The 21,642-nt window shown below is 44.2% G+C and overlaps 1 protein-coding gene across 1 annotated transcript; it reads left to right on the top strand.

Moving 5' to 3' along the window:
* The first annotated feature begins 5,616 nt into the window (after positions 1 to 5,616).
* LOC101155336 (potassium voltage-gated channel subfamily G member 4) lies at positions 5,617 to 20,331 on the top strand. Its single transcript, XM_004066831.4, has 4 exons — positions 5,617 to 6,192; positions 9,547 to 10,369; positions 13,582 to 14,371; positions 17,159 to 20,331. The coding sequence occupies exons 2-4, from the start codon at positions 9,611 to 9,613 to the stop codon at positions 17,191 to 17,193; spliced, it is 1,584 nt and encodes a 527-aa protein (XP_004066879.2). The 5' UTR covers positions 5,617 to 6,192; positions 9,547 to 9,610; the 3' UTR covers positions 17,194 to 20,331.
* Positions 20,332 to 21,642: the final 1,311 nt, after the last annotated feature.

Raw genomic sequence — 21,642 nt, 5'->3', positions numbered from 1 at the left:
TTATGTAAACTCACATTTTACAGGTTAAAAATCCCAACAACGAGTTTTCAGTAGATCGGGTACTAAAGGTGCTTTTTTTTTTTTATTCAACATGGCGGCCTCTTCCAGAGGTCAAATAAAACAGATGAGAGCTGAAAGCCTCTCATGCTGGACATATTTTAAAAGTTTAGCCTAGTCTGTTTAGTTTAGTCCTTACCTTTTGAATAGATGCCATCATTTATTTGGTGTCATTACAAAATGGTCTGAACCGCTCTTAGTCTGGCTCGTCACCTAGGACCTGTCTGGCATGTGAGACCCTACCAGGGCCGTTGGTCCCAGACAGCTTAGGTCCTCAGATCACTCGAGCTCTCAAGCCCCCCCACCACAATAAGTTGGCGGTTCACGGAGGGGAAAATTTGGCCCCTTTTTTTTGTAAAGTGGTTTGATCAATTACTATAAAATATTCCCTGAAAGTTCTTTGATTGGTTTGTAAATGTTTTGATGGTCTCGGGCCTTCATGTCTATCTGATATGATTTTAAAGTAGGAGCCCTCGCAGACCCTGAGGTCCTCTGATACCGGCCTTTTGGTTATCCCAAAAGTAATGACGAGGCCTCATTCAGTTTTTCTGGACCTCGCCAGTGGAACAGCCTCCCAGCATGCCTCAGGGCCGCAGAGACTGTTCATGTTTTTAATGGAAGGCTCAAGACCTTTTTTAATCTGCTTTTCGCTGAAATTTAGGAATTTATTTGATATTTTAATTATTAATGTTCTCTTTTTACTCATTTTATATGTCTGCATGTGTATAAGTACATATATATGTATATATCTGTATATAAGCGACTCGTTGCATTTCGGGCAGACACTCGGCAGAATTGCAGGTTACTCCCCTAGGGCGGGTCTGTTAATTAACCCACCTGCTTAGCGTCCTATTTAAGTCAGGTGTACAATTGTTCATTCTCTCTTACCTTCAGCGCTCATTCTTTGCCCCTCCCTCCTCCCCGGCTTCCACCTGTGGGCTCCGTTACGGGGGTTGTTACCCGAAAGTGTATGGAAAAATAATTGTCTCAAGGAATTGAACGGAGCCTTATGCCAAAACGAAGTTGTGAATCAATTGTGAATGTCATCCTAAAGATGTTGTGAAAACCTAAAGATGTCGTGAAATAAATGTTCTTCTGCAAGAGTTGTCTGACTGAAATACATATTTTTCTTAAATTCTTATTTACTGTTAAATATCTGTCTGTTAAGGTTTATTTATGCATTAATTTGGTTATTGATCTATTTGTAACTCCCTTGTTTTCCTCAGAGGGATCCTCCACATCAGTGACTGACCACTCCCTCAATGCTAGTAGCCTTGTCCAAATGTCTGCTAATAATCTCAAACTAAAGTTTTTTTTTGTGCCTCCAATCATTTCTTTTGGGGTGAATTTAATTTGGAAATCTGGAACTATACAGTCAGTAGTTGGGTGGGGGAAACTGAAGCACTCAGAGAAAAACCCACACAAGCACGCTAATGTGAGGCTGTAGCTGACCGTCACGTTAGCGTGTCGCCCTTTTTTATGTCTGATTAAATGCAGGAGATAATGACGACCGTCCAGCTGCCCTCACTCCGGTTATAATGAAATGTTTGGGAGGATCGTCTTAGAACATATCAGAGACAACATCTCCGCAAACTTTGGCAACCATCAGTTTGATTACCGAGCAAATAGATATACAGAGGACGCCATTTCCACCACACTTCACACAGCCCTGACCCACCAAACTCCTACGTCAGGATGCTCTTTGTTTTGAACACTGTGATCCCCATAAACTGGTCCACAAACTCTCCACAATCTCGGCCTCTCATCCACGCTCTGTTCATAGATGATGGACTTTCTGACCAACAGACCTCAGAATGTCAGGATGGGGGGCCTGACATCTGACACCATTATCCTGAGCACAGACACACCCAGGCTTGTGTGCTCAGTCCAGCATCTTCCCACTTTTCACTCAGAACTGTACCCGTTCTTTCATATTCTGGCCTTCATTTACTTCCTGCTGTAAAGCTCCAGTTTGCTGTCGTAGAGTCTGAACCTGAACATCCAAATCGTCCATTTCTTCCTCTAAATCAGAACTTCCCTCCTTTTGGGTCAGATTCTCCTCCTTCACAGCACAGACTTTTTCCTGCACGTTGACTAACTGAAGGACTTGGTCTTGCAGCTTTAAGACTTGATTGCTGAGCTCCAAGTTTCTCTTCATTCGACTCGCTGTTTTTGCTTTGACTTCCTCATATTGGGAATCTTCTTCTTTTAGACTTTGGGTCATGTCTGTCAGTTTTTTCTTTTCTTTTTCTAGGTCTTCAGTCTCCTGTTCCAGTGAATCTAATAGTTCCTGGTTCAATTGGATTCCCAGCTCTTTGTCCCTCTGCTGCTGCCCCTTTTGCTTCTCCTGGAGAGCTTGAACGTGTTTCCTCAAGTTTATGATCTCTTTCCTCAAAGTCTCCTCTTCCTTCTTCACAGCTTGAAGCTTTTTTTCCACATGGCCTGAATCCTTGCTTTTCAGTTTTTCCACTTCCAGGATCAGATCCGTCTTGATTTGGTTCAAGGTCACGGTTTCTGCGTTCATTTTATAGCGTTCGGATTCCAACGTTTCTCGCCTTTTAAGAAGATCTGTCAGTTTGTTTCTTTCCACTGTGAGATTTTTGGTTTCTAAATAGAGAGAATCTATTTCATCCTTTAGACCCTGAATGTAAAAAAGCGGATGTCCTGCATAGCCTTCAAAGCAGTAGATTGTGATAATAGAGATCTAAACTTAGATTACTGCTTAAAGTGAGGTACTTCAGGAACTAAGTAAAATTTAAACGAGATCACAAAACAAGCAACAATATACACCCTAACACACACAAACACACACACATATACACACACACACGCACACCCACACACACGCATGCACACCCACCCACATACATATACACACATGCACGCACACACACACATGGGTGGAGCCTTTCCAAAGCCAGAGTTGAAAGTCTGTGTTCTATAACATGATTGACACGGCAGCACTAAATGCGCATGTGCTGTACCAAGCATGCATCGGGAGGCAGAAGAGACGGATGGACTTCCCGGTGGAGCTTGCAAAAGAGTTGGCTAACTCTCATGTGGGTGCAAAGAAGGCACAAAAAGAAAAAATTGCTTCGGCAACAACCTTCCACACCCAGCCCTGGAAAAAGAGCGTGTCAGGTCAAGCATCACTGCAAGAACAATCATGCTAGTATGCGATGTGTTGACTGCTACAGATACACATGTGGCAAATGCAGAAGAGAGATACCACGGCAGTGCCAGGATTGTGAGTGATTTCTGAAATGTACTCATTGACATTTTTTAATTTGTAAATATGTGTAAAAATGTCAGTTTTTGTACGATTTCTATAAATAAATCTCAGTGAAGGAAAAAACCCATGTGTGTTGATCTCTCCCCAAGATGACAAACTGTAAAACAAGCAGCGGTTCACAGCTGCTTTAGGATATTAGCTGAAAGTCTTTTAGTCGATCGACTAACCGGCGGGATTTATAGGTAGAATAGTCAAATGGATCTGCCTTGGGACTCCTAGTGTTAATCCTTACTCGGAATGGATCAGTCCAGAGAATGTTTGTTTCACGTGCCAAGAACGAGCTGTTGGCAGAAACGCCAGTGAAGCTCAGAATGTTCAGGGAATGTATGCCATTTTTGGCCTGATGACCACGGAATATTTGTGCGTTCTTCAGATGTTTTCTTTGTTGTTGAGCCGTTTTGCTTTTTTAATCTCAGAGCCGGAGCACATAGAGGTCACGGGCTTTGTCTGCAAAGGTCCTAAATGCAGCAGATTAGAAACCCAAAAGCTTGAATAAACCAAACAAGGCATAAAATCTGCCTCATAACAAAGCATTTGTTGGGTTGCCATAGTGATGCAGCAAAGGTTGGCAACTTTGTTGTCTCCTTTTTTTTGGGTGGCAAAAGATGACTCCTGCTGTGTAGCATCTCCGTCTTTGTTGTCTGGTTAAACAAATGGCAAGAGGAATATTCACTTATTTGATACAATGACAGAACAAAACATTTGAGGAAGTTGCCAGACCCAGAAGATTAAAGAAGAAAACACCAGACAGGTTATTTTCTGTTTTAAGGTGGATACCTACATCCAGTTTCCTGAAAATTCTTGCTGTTGCATAATAAAACTTTCATCTTATTCAGTATTTAACATTGTGAACAGACTTATTAGACCTCAAAAAATAAAAAATAAATGTATTCAGATTTATACAAATCCAAACCTTTTCAACCTTCAAGATGATTTTGCGGCGGTCAGCGACTTCTTCGCTGGTGCGCGTGCTGTGATGGTCAGAACAGAAGGCGGAGACAGATAGAGTTTCAGTTAGGATATCTATTCTGCACAAAACAGAAGAGAGCAAACCAGGGCAGCAGGTCACGGCAACACGGCGCTGCAACAAGCCATCAAACATCTAAACACACAGCAGCACACAGGTCACAGGTTACCACCAAAAGCAACCACAGCCACCCGCAGCACAGCAAGCCCCACGACCAAATCAGAGCCCCACCTTTTTCTGTATCACACACCTGACCCCATTTTATATAAATCTGAAATTTGTAAAGCGAACTCCCATTGGCCTCATTCTGATTGTTCTTGGGCAGCATAAACATGTGTGTGAAACAGACCTTCAGTCCACAGGCCCTCGTGTGGCAGCCCCACGGTCCGCCCATCAGAGGTGGGCTGTTTCTTGTTCAGCAAATGTGGAAATCATCCGTGACACATGTGTGTTGGTTAGTGTGTGAGCGGACACACGGAGGCTCTGCGTTTCATCGTTTGACAGCTGTATTAACCCTCCCTGCATCTGGACACAAGCCTGAACAAACCCTGACATTCAGACAACCGTAGTTCTCCAGCTAAAGCCTTTCAGTTAAATGCAGTCCAGTGTGTGTGTAGATGTGGGTGTAGGTGTGTGTGTGTGTGTGCTGGTAAAAATAATTCAATAACAGGCCAAAGGAACTTCTTTTTAGTTGTAATGCTACAGAGCTGCATGTGTCTGGACATGGATGGATGAAGCCTGTTTAACATCATTCACAGGTTTGAACTGAAACCAGTTTATCCGTTAGCCAGCATCTCAACAGGATGTGACATCACCAACATTCTCTGTTTGAGAACTTGAGATTTGCAAACTGCATCGGGTCAGTGCGAGACCACAACAACTTCCTGTCACGATAAAGTTTTATGTCCGTAGATATTTGCAGCGTTTCTATAAACCACATCAGGACCCCACATTGGGACTACTGTTACAAAAAAAACATTTTTATTGCTGGGACTTTTGCTCCATCAAGGACTTGATGCATTTGATAATGCAAGTCACGCAACAGCTGTCTTTCATCATAGCATTAGAAATGACAGAAAGAGAAGTTTGTAGCTACTCAAAGACGAAAAGTTTCACATTTTGTTGATTTGGTTTGGTCGCCAAGGTTACAGGTGTTGTTTGAGTCACATGACATTGTTCAGTAAAACATCCCTCAAAGCTGCATCTTCCTCCACTCAAACTTTCTGATCTGTATGCAGGGAACGGACCTGCTTCACTTCGGTTTGGACCCTTCCTCAATCCGGAAGTTGTGAGGTTTTTTTTTTTTTTTTTTGGATGTTGTGAGGTTGTCCTGGGGGTCCCGGACTTCCTGCTGCTTTCCTCCACATCAGAAAGAGACGGTAGAGGGTTTTAATAACAGACTTTAACTCACCAGTCTGTCCTGTTCTGTTCTGTCTGTAAGGAGGCAAAAAGAACTCCAAGATCCACGTCACCGTTCTGTTGTTCAGAGGGGAGGTGGGAGGAGGAGGAGGAGGAAGGGGAGGAAGGGACGGTCCTGCTGTCACACAGATGAAAACCGCTCGCAGGTTTCGGGAGGTCCACCGCTGCCGGAAACCCGCCTGTACTGCGTCCGCGCGCGTGGCGGGGCTGCTGCAGCCGCGAGGACGGAGCGGTCTCCGACAATTCCCTCCGTCCAGATTCGGAGGGCTTGCGGCCGACGCTGCTCATCATGTCCACGTAGACACGCGGCTTGTCAAACTTCAAAGAGGATTCTCGGCGCGCACGTGCGCGCCTCCACCTGGAGCCCATTGATGGGTTTGGCTCGCATCTTAATTGAAGACCTGCTTCATTAAAAGGAAGGAAGTGGGCGTGGCGATAACGAGCTGCCACCTGAAAGGTGAGGGAACTGCTTTCTAGGCTTTTTTTTTTTAACTTTAGGACTTGTTGGTGACGACAGTGAGTCCGCGCGCGAACAGGTCCCGCCGCAGGTCTGCAGCATCAGCAGCATGATCCGTTCAGGATGGATCTCCAGTCTTTAGAGAGCAAAATGTAACTTTGTTCAATAGATGTAGCTGAAAACATTCTACTCACACTCTATCTTACAATGCATCATTGCCTTTGTTGGCATGATTTGTAGGTTTTCTGCAGACCATGAAGGAAAACCTCACGGTCACAAACAGACTGAAATTCTAGGATGCGATTCTGGAAAAGAGCGTGGAAAAGTCTGGGTTTGCTGAACATCTATCTATTCATTTATTCTAGTCCTAAATGATCCAAATGTTTGCTTAGTGTGATGTAAGGATGAGCAATATGGACAAAATATCCCCCCCCCATCACTAAATTCGATTTTGTATTTTAATTGATTTTTACTTTTTTTTTCTTCCTTGACTTTGTTTACCAACATTTACAAATAACAGGGTATATGTAACACAATCGATTTTAATGCTAACGTCTCGTTTGGAAGCTGTAAAACAATCAGCAGCTTCGTCAGCTCCTCTTCATGAGGTGCTATCTTGTGGATCTCATAAAGAGAAACGCCTCTCAACACTCGACAGAGTTCCTCTGGTTCGAGTGTTGAGACAAATCCACAAACCGAACTGGTTCCAAATCACTGAGGAAACTGTTGCTGCTCTGGAAACAAGCTCATCTGTAGCGGCCATTTTCATGCTCATTGAGAGGGATGAGCGAACTAAGCTACCTCCGAACAACTGAGGCTCAAGAAAGCAGAGTGCTGGGGGGAAAAACATCACAGTTTTCCCAAAAAGAAATCAGGTTGAACAACAAATTAGAATTTATTGCTAAAATTGATTTATTGCCCCGCTGTAGTTTGATGTTTACCCTTCATGGTTTGGTGCAGACCAGCACATTAAGACCATGGATAGGCCTGGTTTTGACTAAACTGTAAATCGGTTCTGGACAAAGTGTTACTCTGTACTTCAGTGCTTTAATTACTTACTTCTTTACTGTTGAGTACTTAGTTGGGCGAGTACTGAATGAGATGCATGTGATGGACTCTCATCTGTTGAATATCTGTGATGAACACAAAGTAACTTTCACCTTACAGGCTGAAATGTCCATCGCTGGAGGAAACGGGCAGAGCAAATTTCCGAGTTATGGCGGAATTTTTAGACACCAGAATTTTCTGTGAGAACTGAGCAGCTGTGAGTCTATTTACTTTAGATTTACCATCCAGGGGACTAATAAAAGTCACACTGGTGGGAACATGCAGTGTGGTGACATGATTCTTAGTCATTTCCATTTAACTTCTGTCAGTTTGGCTGAATAATCACAATCTGGAAGACTCTTATTGATTCACATGAGAAAATGAAAGCATCTTCTTTGGAAAAACAGTCATTTATTGTGTAAAGTCCCAGAGCTCTGCTGGCAGGAAAGAGCAGAATGACATTCAGAAGAATCTGACTCACATGTTTCAGAGAATACTTCTTCTCTTGCTGGAGACTTTTTTGTCCTGAGCATGGTGAGTGTGCATTCCCTCTGCTACATTTGGTCTGTTGTGAAGTCCACTCTAGTTGGTTTCCTAGCATTTTCTAGTTGTGTAACGTCTTGGTCACTTGGCTACTACACATGCCAGAAAATGGTCATGAACATTTTTGATCAGCGTGTTCACTGAGCGCTCTACCACCTTTCTATTTCATGAGGGCGACCTGCGTGCCCTTTACAGGTAGGCCTGTTTTTCCCCCGTAGACAGCCCATATTCACCCGTTAATGCAGTTTAGACGATGCCATTAGTGGATATAAAAGCTCATCAAAGAAGAAAACTTTGGTCTGCTAGAAAACGCCGGACTTGCTTTACTTGCAATGAATAAATGAACTCTGGTGTGGTTCACCACAGTGTGAATTCCAGTGGACTCCGCAGACAAAGACAGTAAATGACTTTGATGTTAGGCGGTAAAAAACTAAGAAACAGGAAAATAACAGAAGCTTAAGGGCGAGCATGAAGTAAACATGATGTAGGGATAAAAAGATGGACAAATAAAAACATAATAGATCTCAGGTGGAACACATGGATGTGCTGGTGCCGATCAATATAGGACAATAAGAGGACTAGCAAGTAAGGCTGGGTTTACACAACAGGCTTAAGATAATCCAATTGAAGTGCTAGTCTAACCTCAATTCTTTATTTTTTCATCAGTTTCTTGCTTTTTGCCACAAATTTAAATTCTTTTTAAAATCGCTACTCTTCATTTTACTGATTAAAGATCCACCTTTGTTTGGTTTAAATCACTAGTATGTGAAAATGTTTTTTTGTGTTGAAACTAGAATGAAAATTTGACATTTGCATTTTATGGCATTGAATGGGTCATGTGAGTTTTGTGTTTTTGCAGGGATACGCAGCCAAACTAGCATGTCTAGCTAAGGTTTCTCATTTATTCATGCTTATTATCAGTTCTTTGTTAGAGCTCATGTTGAGCAGCACTGCCCCCCGGTGAGCAGCACTGGATCCGTTTGGTCCATCCAGTTCCTCTGAGAGCGCCATGAGTGAAAACAAAGCACACGATGCTTTCCTGAAAGATCAGCATTCTTTACCCATCTGAAGCAGATTTGTGGAAAGTGTCTTCATTCAACATTTGCATTGGTTCACTTTCTCTCCACAGCTCCAGGCTTTCCTGTCTGTTTTTACAGCTTTTTAAATGAGTTTTTTTCTGCATCTGTTGCCTTTAATCTGGTGTTAGTTTGTCCTTCTTGATCAGTTTTAAGAACGGGTCTCTGAAACTCTAATTTTCTTTCTCTGACTTGTCGGCATGTGGAAAAATACTGCTTCTGAGGCTCATCAGAAGGTCTGCATCCTTCCATAAAAGAGAGAAAAGCCAGGATAGCTGAGCTTGCTGTGCTGACGTGGGGTCACGGTGAAAGCACACACAGAGAAGCTGCCGCATTAATGGAGCTGGAACAATCTCCGTGGGCTGTTCACACACCTCGACGCCTCACCAACGTGGAGGTGTGAACATGTGTGAAAGGAGTCAGCAGGTGTCAAGCTAAAAGTAGGATCTTAACTCTGGCTGAGCTTCAGAGAAGCTTCATGCTTGAAGGTAGATAGATAGAGTCCTGCACAGTATGTGATCTTCTCCCTGATAACCCAAGAGGTCATGTGATGTTTCTGTCTGAACCACCAGTAAACTGTTTCTGATGAACCAGACCTCTAAAACCTGCTTTCTTGTTGTCCTCATCAGTTTGTATTTAATTCAGAATCTGTTTTTTTTGCTGTCCCTTTGCTCCGCCTTCTCTGCAGAGGCTCCTGCTAAGGTGCTGTGGCCGCCGTCTCCCTCCTTCCTGTCTCACGTCTGACTGCCAGCATGCCCATCATTAGCAATGCCAACCATGACTTCAGCACTTACTCCATCAGTACAGACGACAGCAGCTTAGACCGCTTCTTCACAGAGATCCCAGAGACTGAGACCCTAAAGGGAGTCTACTTCCAGCGCGTCCAGCTGCTCCGGGACCCCCAGGCCACTTATGTGATTGATCATGCACTGCAGGTGCTCATCAACGTGGGTGGGAACCGCTATGCCTTCCCCTGGAGCACCCTAGAGCAGTTCCCTCAGAGTCGGCTGGGTCGCCTACGCTTCTGTAACACTCCGGAAGAGATAGCCGGACTATGCGATGATTACGATGAGACGTGCCAGGAATACTTCTTTGACCGCAACCCCACCGCCTTCAGAGTCATCCTTAACCTCCTGGCTGCAGGAAAACTGCGCCTCCTCAGAGAGCTCTGCGCAGTCTCTCTGCATGATGAACTGGACTACTGGGGGGTGGACCCGGGCCTCATGGAGCGCTGCTGTCGTCGCCGTATGCTCTCTCGTGTAGAGGAGGTGGAAGAGCGAGAGCGCAAAGAGGAAGAGTGGAGGAAGAAGAGGATGACGCTGAAAAAAAGCAGCGTGCAAACCGAAGAAGGCTATCGCAGACTGATCTTTATGCTGCGTGAAGTGATGGAAAACCCTCACTCTGGCTTGGCTGGGAAGATGTTCGCCTGCCTGTCAATCATCATGGTGCTGGTCACTGTGGTTAGCCTGTGCATCAGCACCATGCCTGACCTCAGAGACGAGGAGACCAGGGTGTGTATGAAGGTTGTGTTTCCTCTTTAAACAGTTACTGACTGTGGAATATTTAGTCCAAGTTTCAGCAAAAGGTTTTTAAAGAAAATTGTGTGTTTTGTGTTTTTACGTGTTCCTGTAGCATTTTTCTCATGATAGAGTCCATCCATCCATCCATCCATCCATCCATCCATCCATCCATCCATCCATCCATCCATCCATCCATCCATCCATCCATCCATCCAATATCTCAACCCACTGTAGCCCTTTTGGGGTCATGTGATCCTGGCCACTGTTGGGTGAAGGCAGAGTACACGCTGGACTGATCGACAGTCGATCACAGGGCCAAACAATCACACACAGACACAATCACACATGCACACGTAGGGACACTTTAGAGTTATCAATCAACCTATAAAGCCTGTTTTTGTACTGTGGGAGGAAGCCAGGATCCCTGGAGAAAACCCACACATGCACAGGAAGAACATGCAGCAACTGTGATGGCTTGGCTATAGTCTCACCGCTCTGCTCCATTCTGATGCATCCACTTGTACAGTAGACAAAAAGATCCATGTAGGTCTTTGTTTTCCTCGTCTGAACTGGAATCTAGATCAAAACTGTACGGCTGGATAGCTCCAATGATAATTGTGGGGAGTTTCTAAACATCAGACTAGAGGAACCACACAAGAAGAAAGAAATTATAGGATTTTAGCAAAAGGGAGGGAAATAATGCATGGCAGGCTAACCAAAAGTGCAAAAAAATTCTCAAAGTATCACCAAAAAATTTAGCTAATAAATGAAAGTGGGATGAAATGCGGGAAAATCAGCAACAGGAAACCAAGAATGCAACAACACACATCTGTGTGTTCCTTTGTTTGGGCTGACATTTAGAAGGTTTAGAAACAGAAGGCCAGGTCAGAAATGTAAACACAAAACGTGATGTGCAATGCTATCAAGGGGGAAACTAGTCCCTCTTTTTTTTTTCTTCTCTTTTTTTAACTTGTCCTGTCCAACAGCTAGGCAGGCAGATGAGAGCTGACGGCCTCTTGTGTTGGACATATTTTACTTTAACAATAGGGGTTATTAATCTTCAGACAAACCAGAGGTATGTCTGAATAAACCCCTTTTGTAATTGAGGCCAAACTTTATTAATTTCAACCATGTTTGAAAATTTTGGGTGTTGGACCGGACGGAAAAGGAAAGAAGGGAAGAAAAAGGGAGGGATGTTAGAGAGAGAGGGGGGTAGGAGGGTGATAATGGGAGGGGAGGGGGGATAAGACCATGAAGCAGCATAAAGCAACAAGTTTACTGGTTGTTTATTGTTACGGTAAGGTTCAAATGTAGTACAAAGAGGGCGGGGCCTGTCCACACACAAACTCGAATGTTATCAACACACCTGTTAGCTGCAAAAATGTCCACATGTCGACATGCACACAAAACAGATAGTGTTCACACGCATACTTGTGCCTTAAAACCAACTAGTGTGAAATATTTCAGTCATTCAGTCATGCAAACTGTTAGTGCAAAGGTGAGCTAACACCTGTGCTCAGGTGAGTGTTTATGTTCTTCTAAAATGGATGGTGGAATGTGAAAAGAAGGAGGGAGAGTGCCCAGCCATCCCCACCCCAAGACCCCCGCCGCAGCAGCAGCGGCAGCCGGAATCCCCCCAACGCCACACGGGAACAGGCAGGGAACAACCGCCCCCCGGGCGACCAAGACCGCCACCCAGGCCAGGGCCAGCAGGACTGCCGCGAGGCCCCCAGAGCCAGAGAGCAGGGAGGCGCGGAGGGAAAGAGAGCGCCGCCCCAGCCCAACCAGGAGAGCAGCCCCCCCGCTGCGCCGGGAGAGCCCAACGCAGGGCCCCACCGGAGAAGGACGCCCACAGCCCCAGACGAGCACCCCATCACCACCCAGTAGTTCCGGGCATCCCGCCGCCCAACCCCAGGTATGAGCCAGGACCCCCCAAGGGAGACCCGCTCCGCACTCCAGGCAGCCACCCACCCGGCCCACGGTTGGTCCAGGGAGGAGCAAGGCAGGGGCCCGCCGCCCCCGCCCAGGAGGGGGGAACCCCGGGGAAACAAGGGGGCCCACAAGGGGTGTTGTAAATATGGCTCGACCAGGCTCGGCCACAGTTGGAAATTTGGCGGGGCCCAGCGCTCAGGGGCAAGGACCAGGACCCACCCCCCAGGGACACGAACACTAAAGAGAAACTATTCCCTCTTTGTGAACTCTGCAACATGTTTACTGCAGCCTCTTCAGAAGAACAGTATTGTTAAAAAAACACCATGGAGGAATCTGTTTGGTAGGGTGTGTGCATTACTTTAGAGAGGTACAGTGAGAATATTCTCAGCTGCTGCTTTCATCTGTGTTCTATTGTCGTGTTCAACATTTTTGTTGTAGTCTAGAAACCACAACCCCTGTAATTACAGTTGTTCTCTTTTTGAAAATCCCTACGCAGTACAGCAGACGGATTTGCTGGTTTCACCGGCCAAGCCTACCCATGCACCCCCAAAGTGGTATTTTAAACTGTTCATGTGTTTCTGAGTATTCCTTTAAAAACCTGCTCTCTGAGCACCAGCCCCCCCCAATCCACAAATACAAGTGGGTCCTTACATTGTAATGTAGACCAGTGAGAACCGCCCTTTCCAGGAAGAGTCTTAGCTGCCAGCACAAACCCCAGGCCAACACACACTCCCACACACTTTCTCTGTGGAGCTAGCGGTGATCAGCTAAATGATTTTGATTTCATATGCACAATATGCACATCCATCTTTGCAAAAGTTTGGATGTTAGCTGATCACCGCTAAAAGTAGGTGTGTGTTAGCCTGGGGGCGGTGCTCGGGCAGTTCTTACTTTGTGACATCACAATTTGAGGATCCGCTCTTTTTCATGGACTCGGGGGGGCTGATGCTCAGAGAGCAGGTTTGTAGAGGAAAACTACATGAATTAAAGTTTTTTGTGAGTAGTTAACATTACACAGCTAAAAGCTAAAACAAAAAGATTTTGCATGATATAGACCTGAAAGGGGTTGTGATTGAATATATTTACAGATGTTAGAATGAACTCTTTCTTGTTTGTTTCAATCTGTTTTTTAATGATTTATTTGTCTGTACTGCATGTCTGACCATCTTCCTTCTTTCCACTCGTCCTGACCATCAAACCGTCTGAGGAAAGACTCTTGCGGTGGGTGCATCTGCCTGAAGTGCTGACCGTGTGCGTTTGTGTCTTTGCAGGGGGAATGCTCCCTCAAGTGTCAAAACATGTTTGTGGTGGAGTCCGTCTGCGTTGCCTGGTTTACGCTGGAATTTGTGCTGCGATTCATTAACGCCCAGAGCAAGCTGGCCTTTGCTCGGGGCCCCCTCAACATCATTGACGCCATCGCCATCCTGCCGTACTACGTCTCCCTGGTGGTGGATATTGGCGACGAGTCGCAGGAGGATGTCATCATGGGGGCTGGCAGAGGCTATCTGGATAAATTGAGTCTGGTACTGCGCCTCCTGCGAGCCCTGCGGATCCTCTACGTCATGAGGCTGGCTCGCCACTCTCTGGGTTTGCAGACGCTAGGGCTGACCATACAGCGCAGCATCAGGGAGTTTGGCCTGCTGCTGCTCTTTGTCTGCGTGGCCGTGGCCCTGTTCTCACCCCTAGTCCACCTGGCTGAGAGTGAACTGGCGCCATTTGCTGCTACACACCCCCAGCACAGCTTCAGCAGTATCCCGGCCTCTTACTGGTGGGCCATCATCTCCATGACCACGGTGGGATATGGTGACATGGTGCCTCGCAGCATGCCTGGACAGATCGTGGCGCTCATCAGTATTCTTAGTGGCATCCTTATCATGGCATTTCCTGCCACCTCCATCTTCCATACCTTCTCTCGATCCTACCAGGAGCTCAAGCAGGAGTATGAAGGGGTGTGGAAGCCAGAGCGGCTCAGTGAGAAGAAAAGAAGCTGGTTCAAGACAGATTTGTCACCTGAAGAGCACTCGTCTGAGCCCAAGGAGGAAGATAAGGCTATTAATTTGAGTATGTTTCCTTAGTCCTAACTCCCTCCAACAACTTTCCAAGAAGGTTTTGACAAGCATCATCTCATGGGACACCACATTAGGTCTATCTGTTTGCGCTCTGGAGTCTTCCTGAAGCACTTCCCAGCAGAATCTTTCACTCGTCTGATGCTCCAACCCTTTAATGAACCAGCCTGAGAGCTTTCCAAACCCGCAAGGATCATGAAGTGTTTTTTGCAATCAAATGTTTTCTTGTGCAGCTGGTTTGTCATCTGTCAGCCTTGAGTTCAGGTCAGAGGACACCAAAACCAGAGGACAGCAGATATGTCTCCTCTGCTGAGTGAGGGCTTAGAAATGAACGGAAGGACAGGAAAGGTTTTCTGTTTCCACAGAGGAGGTCATTTCAAGTTTCTTCCTTGGAGTCCCTTTATCAATACACTCTATGCTGTAGATGGACAAAAAGCCATTTTCCTCTTTCATTTCCATATTCAAGATCTTTTTTTATGTCCCTAACTTCTTAAGACCTGAGCTCTTGTTTGATATGCCTTTTTTATTTCTCTTTGACAGAGCCCCAGTTAGGCAGAATGAACTAATGTGGTAATAAAACCCGAAATGTGACGTCCATGCATGTTGGATGTTGGGTCTGAAGAGGTAAATCAGGAAAAGTCAGAGTGTTTAGAAGCATTTACAGAAAAGAAACTCCCAACTCCTGTCTCCTGTTTGCCTTAATGTTTTTCCATAATCAAACATCCATTTATGCGTTAAGAGCTTTGCTTTTGTTTAGATGTAATGTGTAGATTTCTACTCTTCTTCAGAACAGTATGATCTGCATTTATTCCAGCAGAGGCAGGAAAACGAATATTTGGAGCTAAATGCAAAAATTCTATGTGTTCGAATCCAGGGATATTGACGTCACTTGGCTTAGCTTAAACTGTTTTTGTTTTAGTCCATTCATGTTCAAGTAGAACTTGAAAAGATTCTCGTGATGTTTTCCAAAATGGCAGAATTTCCCCAGTTGCTGCCTGAGACGTCTTTATTCCTGTACTCCTTTTTTAAGCACAAATAAGATACCATAGGTTACTTTTGGGAATGTCAGATTTTTAAACCATTTGCATTATGCATTAGCAGGTGGCATACAGGGTCACTGGTTCAAATCCAATACCTTTGGGTTATTAGTTGAAGTCTTTAGTCTTTAAACATGAGCCCAGGTCAAGTCTTAATTCTCTGGGTGTTAATTTACTCTGAAGTTTTGAAGCAATATTTGTTCTCAGTGAATTGATCTAATGTACCTTTTATCTATTAGCTTCATGGGTTTCTTTAAATAGAAGTTGGAGGAAGACTGAGAGTTTCTGCAGAGGACGAGTTTACAGGCTGAGGCTGAACAGCCAATGAGTTATATAGGCTAGAGACGCTACGCTAGCCTGCTACTATTGTTCCATGCACGTAAAGAGCGACGCCATATTGGAAAGGACGGTAAGCAATGAAAGTTGGCTTAGGAGATACAATAAAAGGGCCATAAAATGCTTAATTTTGTCAGATTTTAAAAAGAAAAAAAACCCCCTTATCTTCATAAAAATCAGCCCCTGGTCAAGGTATTACCAGTAGTGTTTTTGGACAAAGTGCAAAAGATGATCAACATATCAAACTTTAAAAATAAATACATCATAATGTAGGAAAAACAATGCATTCCTGATAAATGGTTGTGACTACATTCAAATCTACACAGACTAAGATTTATAACTCAAACTTTATTTATTTGTATAGTGCCTTTCAAATCACTTTACAACACAAAGCACACGCAGTACATGAAAACAAATAAAATAGTCATAAAATATGAAAATTAGTTAAAATTAGTTAGACAATCACAAACAGTTTGCACCCCTCCCTCACCAGACTCCTCCCTCCACCCACCCAGTTCCCCCAATAGAACCCTGAACAGAAACATAAGAACTGCAGCTTAAAGAAAGTTTGGCTTGGTACTGCTGTGCAGAAACAATATAATGGGGATCCATTTATTCCAAGGCCCAGCACGAGCACGACCCACGAGGGTCCTTGCCACAGCGCTCGCCCAACACGGCAGCTCAGGACCCACTCTACGCCTTTTAGACCACAGAGCGGCACCCCAGCCGGCCTGATGAGAACAAGCAGCAACAGAAACCCCTACAGTTGGAGCCAGTAGGGCCCCTGAACAATGGATTTACACAAATTGGTTGACTCCTTGGTCGATGTTTTAAGACGAATCGAGTGAATAGCCGACATTGCTCCTACAGAGGGAATCCTGGTTAGTTTTTTCCTCTGCTTAGTAATATGACTCAATTCAACGGGTCATCCTCCAAAAAACAAAAATTGATGGTCTTGCCAGAAAACATGGAAATAGTGTGAAGTCCAATGCTACTATTGACTTTGAATAGATTACAAAATCATCCTATATGTTCACAATTCAGAGAGAGAACTTACTCAGATCCTCCTATAATGTTTTTTTTTTAGAAGTTCTCCTTTATTAGCCGACAGTAATAACTTCTTTGTGGAAAGTCACATCCTTGTTTTTCCAGGTCTGTTTGTGTAATTGCAGCACAGCAGTGAGCCGGTATCTTGTCCTATCCAATATGGCTTTCAACTTTGCGTTAGCGTAGCGACTCTACCCAACATGAGTCATTAGGTACAGCAGTCAGATTGTTCCAGAAATGGATCAGTCCGCTTTCTAGAGCTGCAGTCTTCCTGCTCAGTGTCATAGGCTCGCTGGATCCTGTTGTGGGTGTAGGCGGGGTTTCACCTGACATTCACTAGACATTTCACCTGTCCATCACAGGGCCACACCTGAGGGACACTTTAACGTCTCTATGAAGCCTGTTTTTGGTCTGTGGGAGGAAGCTGGAGAAGATCCACACATCCACGAAGACAACATGGAAACTCCACACAGAAAAGACCCAGCTGGGATTTGAACCAGCACCTTCTCACTGTGAACCATGAGTGCTGACCACTACACCCTCGTGCAGCACCCTGAGCATGGCTTCTGACTGTCGCTGAGCATCACCGCTCCTCCTCTGTGCTCCTCGCAGGTTCAACAGAATAAACTGATGATGTGTTTGTGTAAAATCTTTATTGTTTTCTCCTCCTGGTTGTTGTGATCGCACGTCGCTCGGACGTGACGCTTTCACGCCGCTCGGACGTGACACTTGTTTTTGTTTGTTGGTTCTCCTCCAAAGCAAGTGAGAAAGTGGGACGATGAAGCGCTGCTGTGATGGATTGCTCGACTCAGGCGTCGCGTTGGTGCAGCTTTCAGGGAAATTGATGGCAGGCTGGAGGATAAGAAACCGTTTAGAAATCTCTCAGAAAAACCAATGTTGTTTGTTTCCGTGCAGATTAATCCTCCACTCCATTATGATGCGTTTTTTTTCTTCCTGAAATCGCACTTCTTTTGATTTTAGGATTTAAATGGTCTGAAAGATGAATGACCTTGAAATGAGATAGGGAGGGGTCTGTCCATGTCTGAGCCCAGAGGCTGGGATTCTAATTTTAGGTTTAAATCAAATGAAAATGAAAACAAGACGCTCAAACTGAGAGAGGAGCAGAAGTTCTGACTCACAAAAGCCATTGTCCTGCTCTCTAACTCAAACACAACAGAAGTGGAAGTGGGTTCCTCCATGCAGTCAGCCAGCAGCACGGCTGGGGTCTGTGCTGCCACCCACATGTAGAAGCCATCTTCAGCCTCAGACGGTCCAAGTTGTGAGGGAATCAGCCTGCTCCGAGGAGAGGAGGAGTTTAGACGTGTCATTGGAGACACTGCAGCTCCTGGCTGGTCTGGGAGCTCCTCGGTGGGAGGCTGGGGAGAGGAAGGTCTGCTGCCCCCACGTCTCATCCCTGGATGATCGGAGGGAAATGCATGTGCAGAGTCTAAACAGGTTCCTTCCTGATGTAAAATAGAAAGCCGGCATCATCTGCTGGCGTGACACAGCACACCTTCAGGATTTCTGGTGGGACAGAAATAACCATTTCCACCAAACTGAGCCTCAGACAGACGCCCCCCATGAAAACACATGACCTACTGTGGATTCCCATTTTTACACAGCAGCTTGTTCAGGACATTTCTCTTCTTCCATCAAACTACAGTATAGGACAGTCTCAAGTCAAACTAAAGTTTCCATCGTGTATTTAACTGCATGTGCGACATCATTTAGATGTAAGTCCGTTATTAAAAAACAGGTTTGTCCTCTTTCAGCTCTTACCTGTGATTCCTTCTCTTGCCACAAGGTGGTGCTGTTAGCTGTGATGACTCATCAAACTACAGGTTTCAGTCCTGCAGCAGAAGAACTGTTAACTGTTCTTTATCTAGAGCTGTAGCCACCTGCAGGAGTCACTGAAGGCTTTTTTTAAAGGAGCACCAAAAGAAATTCTAGTCTTGACCTCACTATAATTCCTGGTTTTTACAGTTTTTGCTTGAACCTTTTAAGACCAGAACTAATACTTGAGACAACCCTACATAGTCACAGAGCTTCAGTTAAGCAGAATTATCTTTATCTGTGGTAAATAAACCAAAATGTGATGCCTGTGCATGTGGACACCCGGTCTTTAGAGGTTAAGTGAATGTGAGGGACTTAACAGTTCTTCTCGATCACTTTGGCTCATTTCTCAAAGTTCTCTGTGCTTCAGCCACAACAGTCCAGAAGGTTAACAAAACCCCTGGTCATCTCTCTCCTAAAAACCTTACAGGTCTTTTCAATCGTTTACACACAATTTGAAAAGCAGGTTTCTTTGGTCAAAATATGATCACAATCATCCAAACACCACAATCAGTCTGCAAAATTCTTAGATGTTTGGCAAAATGACAAACATCAGTCAACCATGAACACGTATTAGTGAAAATGTTGTTATCATAAAACCAGCACTTGCAGCCATGTTTCACACTGCTGTGAGGAATAAAAGACAAAATATTTTAGCTTCAAAATATCATGTGCTAGAATTTTGGCCAGACAACAGGGATCATTTAGATAAAAAAGATAGAAACCCACAAGATTCTTCATGATTAGTTTGAAATACAGAGAGAATGTTCACAAAAAAGCAAACACTAGAACCTCACCACCAAGCACTGATGCTGCAGACTGAAGATTACAAGTATTTGTGCCAGTATTTACAGTATTTTTTGTTACAGTAATCAACCAACAATGAAATCAGGTGAAACAAATCTGTAGATGAATATGAACGACTGCATGAAGGACAAACACTTTGTCTCTGAAGAAAAACTACTGCAAAATCAGTCAGGATGCTGGAACGGTTTTAGCTCTCCATCTGGATCAGACCAGAAGATCCACATCACTGTGTCTTCATTGGCAAAGCAATCCTATGAAAAAAGAATATACAAACATACGAAAGTATTCGGCCCCCTTGAACTTTTTAACCTTTTGCCACATTTCAGGATGCAAACACAAAGATATAAAACCGTAATTTTTGTGAAGAATCAACAAGTGGGACAAAATCATGAAGTGGAATGAAATTTATTGGATATTTCAAATCTGTTTGTCAAATAAAAAACTTAAATATTGGGGTGCAAAAGTATTCAGCCCCTTTACTTTCAGTGCAGTAAACTCTCCAGATGTTCAGTGAGGATCTCTGAATGATCCAATGTTGACCTTAATGACTAATGATGATCAATAGAATCCACCTGCATATAATCAAGTCTCAGTATAAATGGACCTGCTCTGTGATCGTCTCAGAGTTCTAATTAAAGTGCAGAGAGCATCATGAAGAACAAGGAACACACCAGGCAGGTCCGAGATACTAATGTGGAGAAGTTTAAATTTAGTTAAAATTTTTAATTTTTTATTATTTATCACTACTTAGTGATTAGGCCTGTTTCTTTGTTGTGCATCTGCACTTTACTATTGTTTATGTCTACGCACGGGACAGTGAGAAACGCAATTTCGATTCCTTTGTATGTCAAGCACATGTGAAGAAATTGACAAATAAACCTGACTTTGACTTTGACTTAAAGGATTTGGGTGTAGAAAGATTTCCCCAGCTTTAACCCTTGTGCTATCTTAGATGACCCCACCCTTACATTGACATGTTCTCCCTACCATGACAAAGGTGGATAAAGGTGGAAAGACACCATGAACACCAGTGAAGTTCACAAATCATTGAAGAAAAAAGGTTTCCTAGTGGGTCTAGATGACCCAACTCCCAATGTTAAAGTGCCTAGGATAGCACAAGTGTAACACATCCCAAGGAGCACCTTGCAAGCAACAATATTGAAATGGAAGGAGTAATGGAAATGAATGCCAGGTTTTTGTAAATCTACAGACCCGACTGTCCGTCTAAACTTTCAGCTCAAACAAAGAGAAGACTGATCAGAGATGCACTCTGGATGAACTGCAGAGATCTACAGCTGAGGTGGGAGAGTCTGTCAATAGGACAATAGGACAATAGTCAGTCGGAAACTGCACAAATCTGGCCTTTATGGAAGTGGCTAGAAGAAAGCCATTTCTTCAAGATATCCATAAAAAGTGTTGTTTAAAGTTTGCCACAAGCCACCTGGGAGACACACCAAACATGTGGAAGAAGGTGCTCTGGTCAGATGAAACCAAAATCCAAATTTCTGGCAATAATCCAAATAGTTATGTTTGGCAAATGCAACACAGCTCATCACCCTGAACACACCATCCCCACTGTAAAACATGGTGGTGGCAGCATCATGGTTTGGGCCTGCTTTTATTCAGCAGGAACAGGGAGGATGGTTAGAATTGATGGGAAGATGGATGGAGCCAAATACAGGACCATTCTGGAAGAAAACCCGATGGAGTCTGCAAAAGACCTGAGACTGGGACGGAGATTTGTCTTCCAACAAGACAACGATCCAAAACATACAGCAAAATCTACAATGGAATGGTTCACAAATAAACATATTCAGGTGTTAGAATGGCCAAATCCAAGTCCAGAGCTGAATCCAATCGAGAACCTGTGGAAAGAACTGAAAACTGCTGTTCACAAACGCTCTCCATCCAACCTCACTGAACTACAGCTCTTTTGTGAGGAGGAATGGGTGAAAAATGTAGTCTCTCGATGTGTAAAACTGATAGAGACCAACCCCAAAGGGTGGCGCTACAAAGTATTAACTTAACGGGGCTGAATAATTCTCCATGCCCAATTTTTCTGCTTTTTATTTGTAAAAAAAAGTTTGAAATATCCAATAAATTTCGTTTCACTTCATGATTGTGTCCCACTTGATGTTAATTCCTCACAAAAAAATACAGTTTTATATCTTTATGTTTGAAGCCTGAAATGTGGCAAAAGGTTGAA

This window comes from Oryzias latipes, chromosome 3 (genome assembly GCF_002234675.1).
Source record: "Oryzias latipes chromosome 3, ASM223467v1".
NCBI lineage: Eukaryota > Metazoa > Chordata > Actinopteri > Beloniformes > Adrianichthyidae > Oryzias > Oryzias latipes.
Note: the sequence above shows the minus strand (reverse complement) of the source record. Positions and strands in the feature narration are given on the sequence as shown.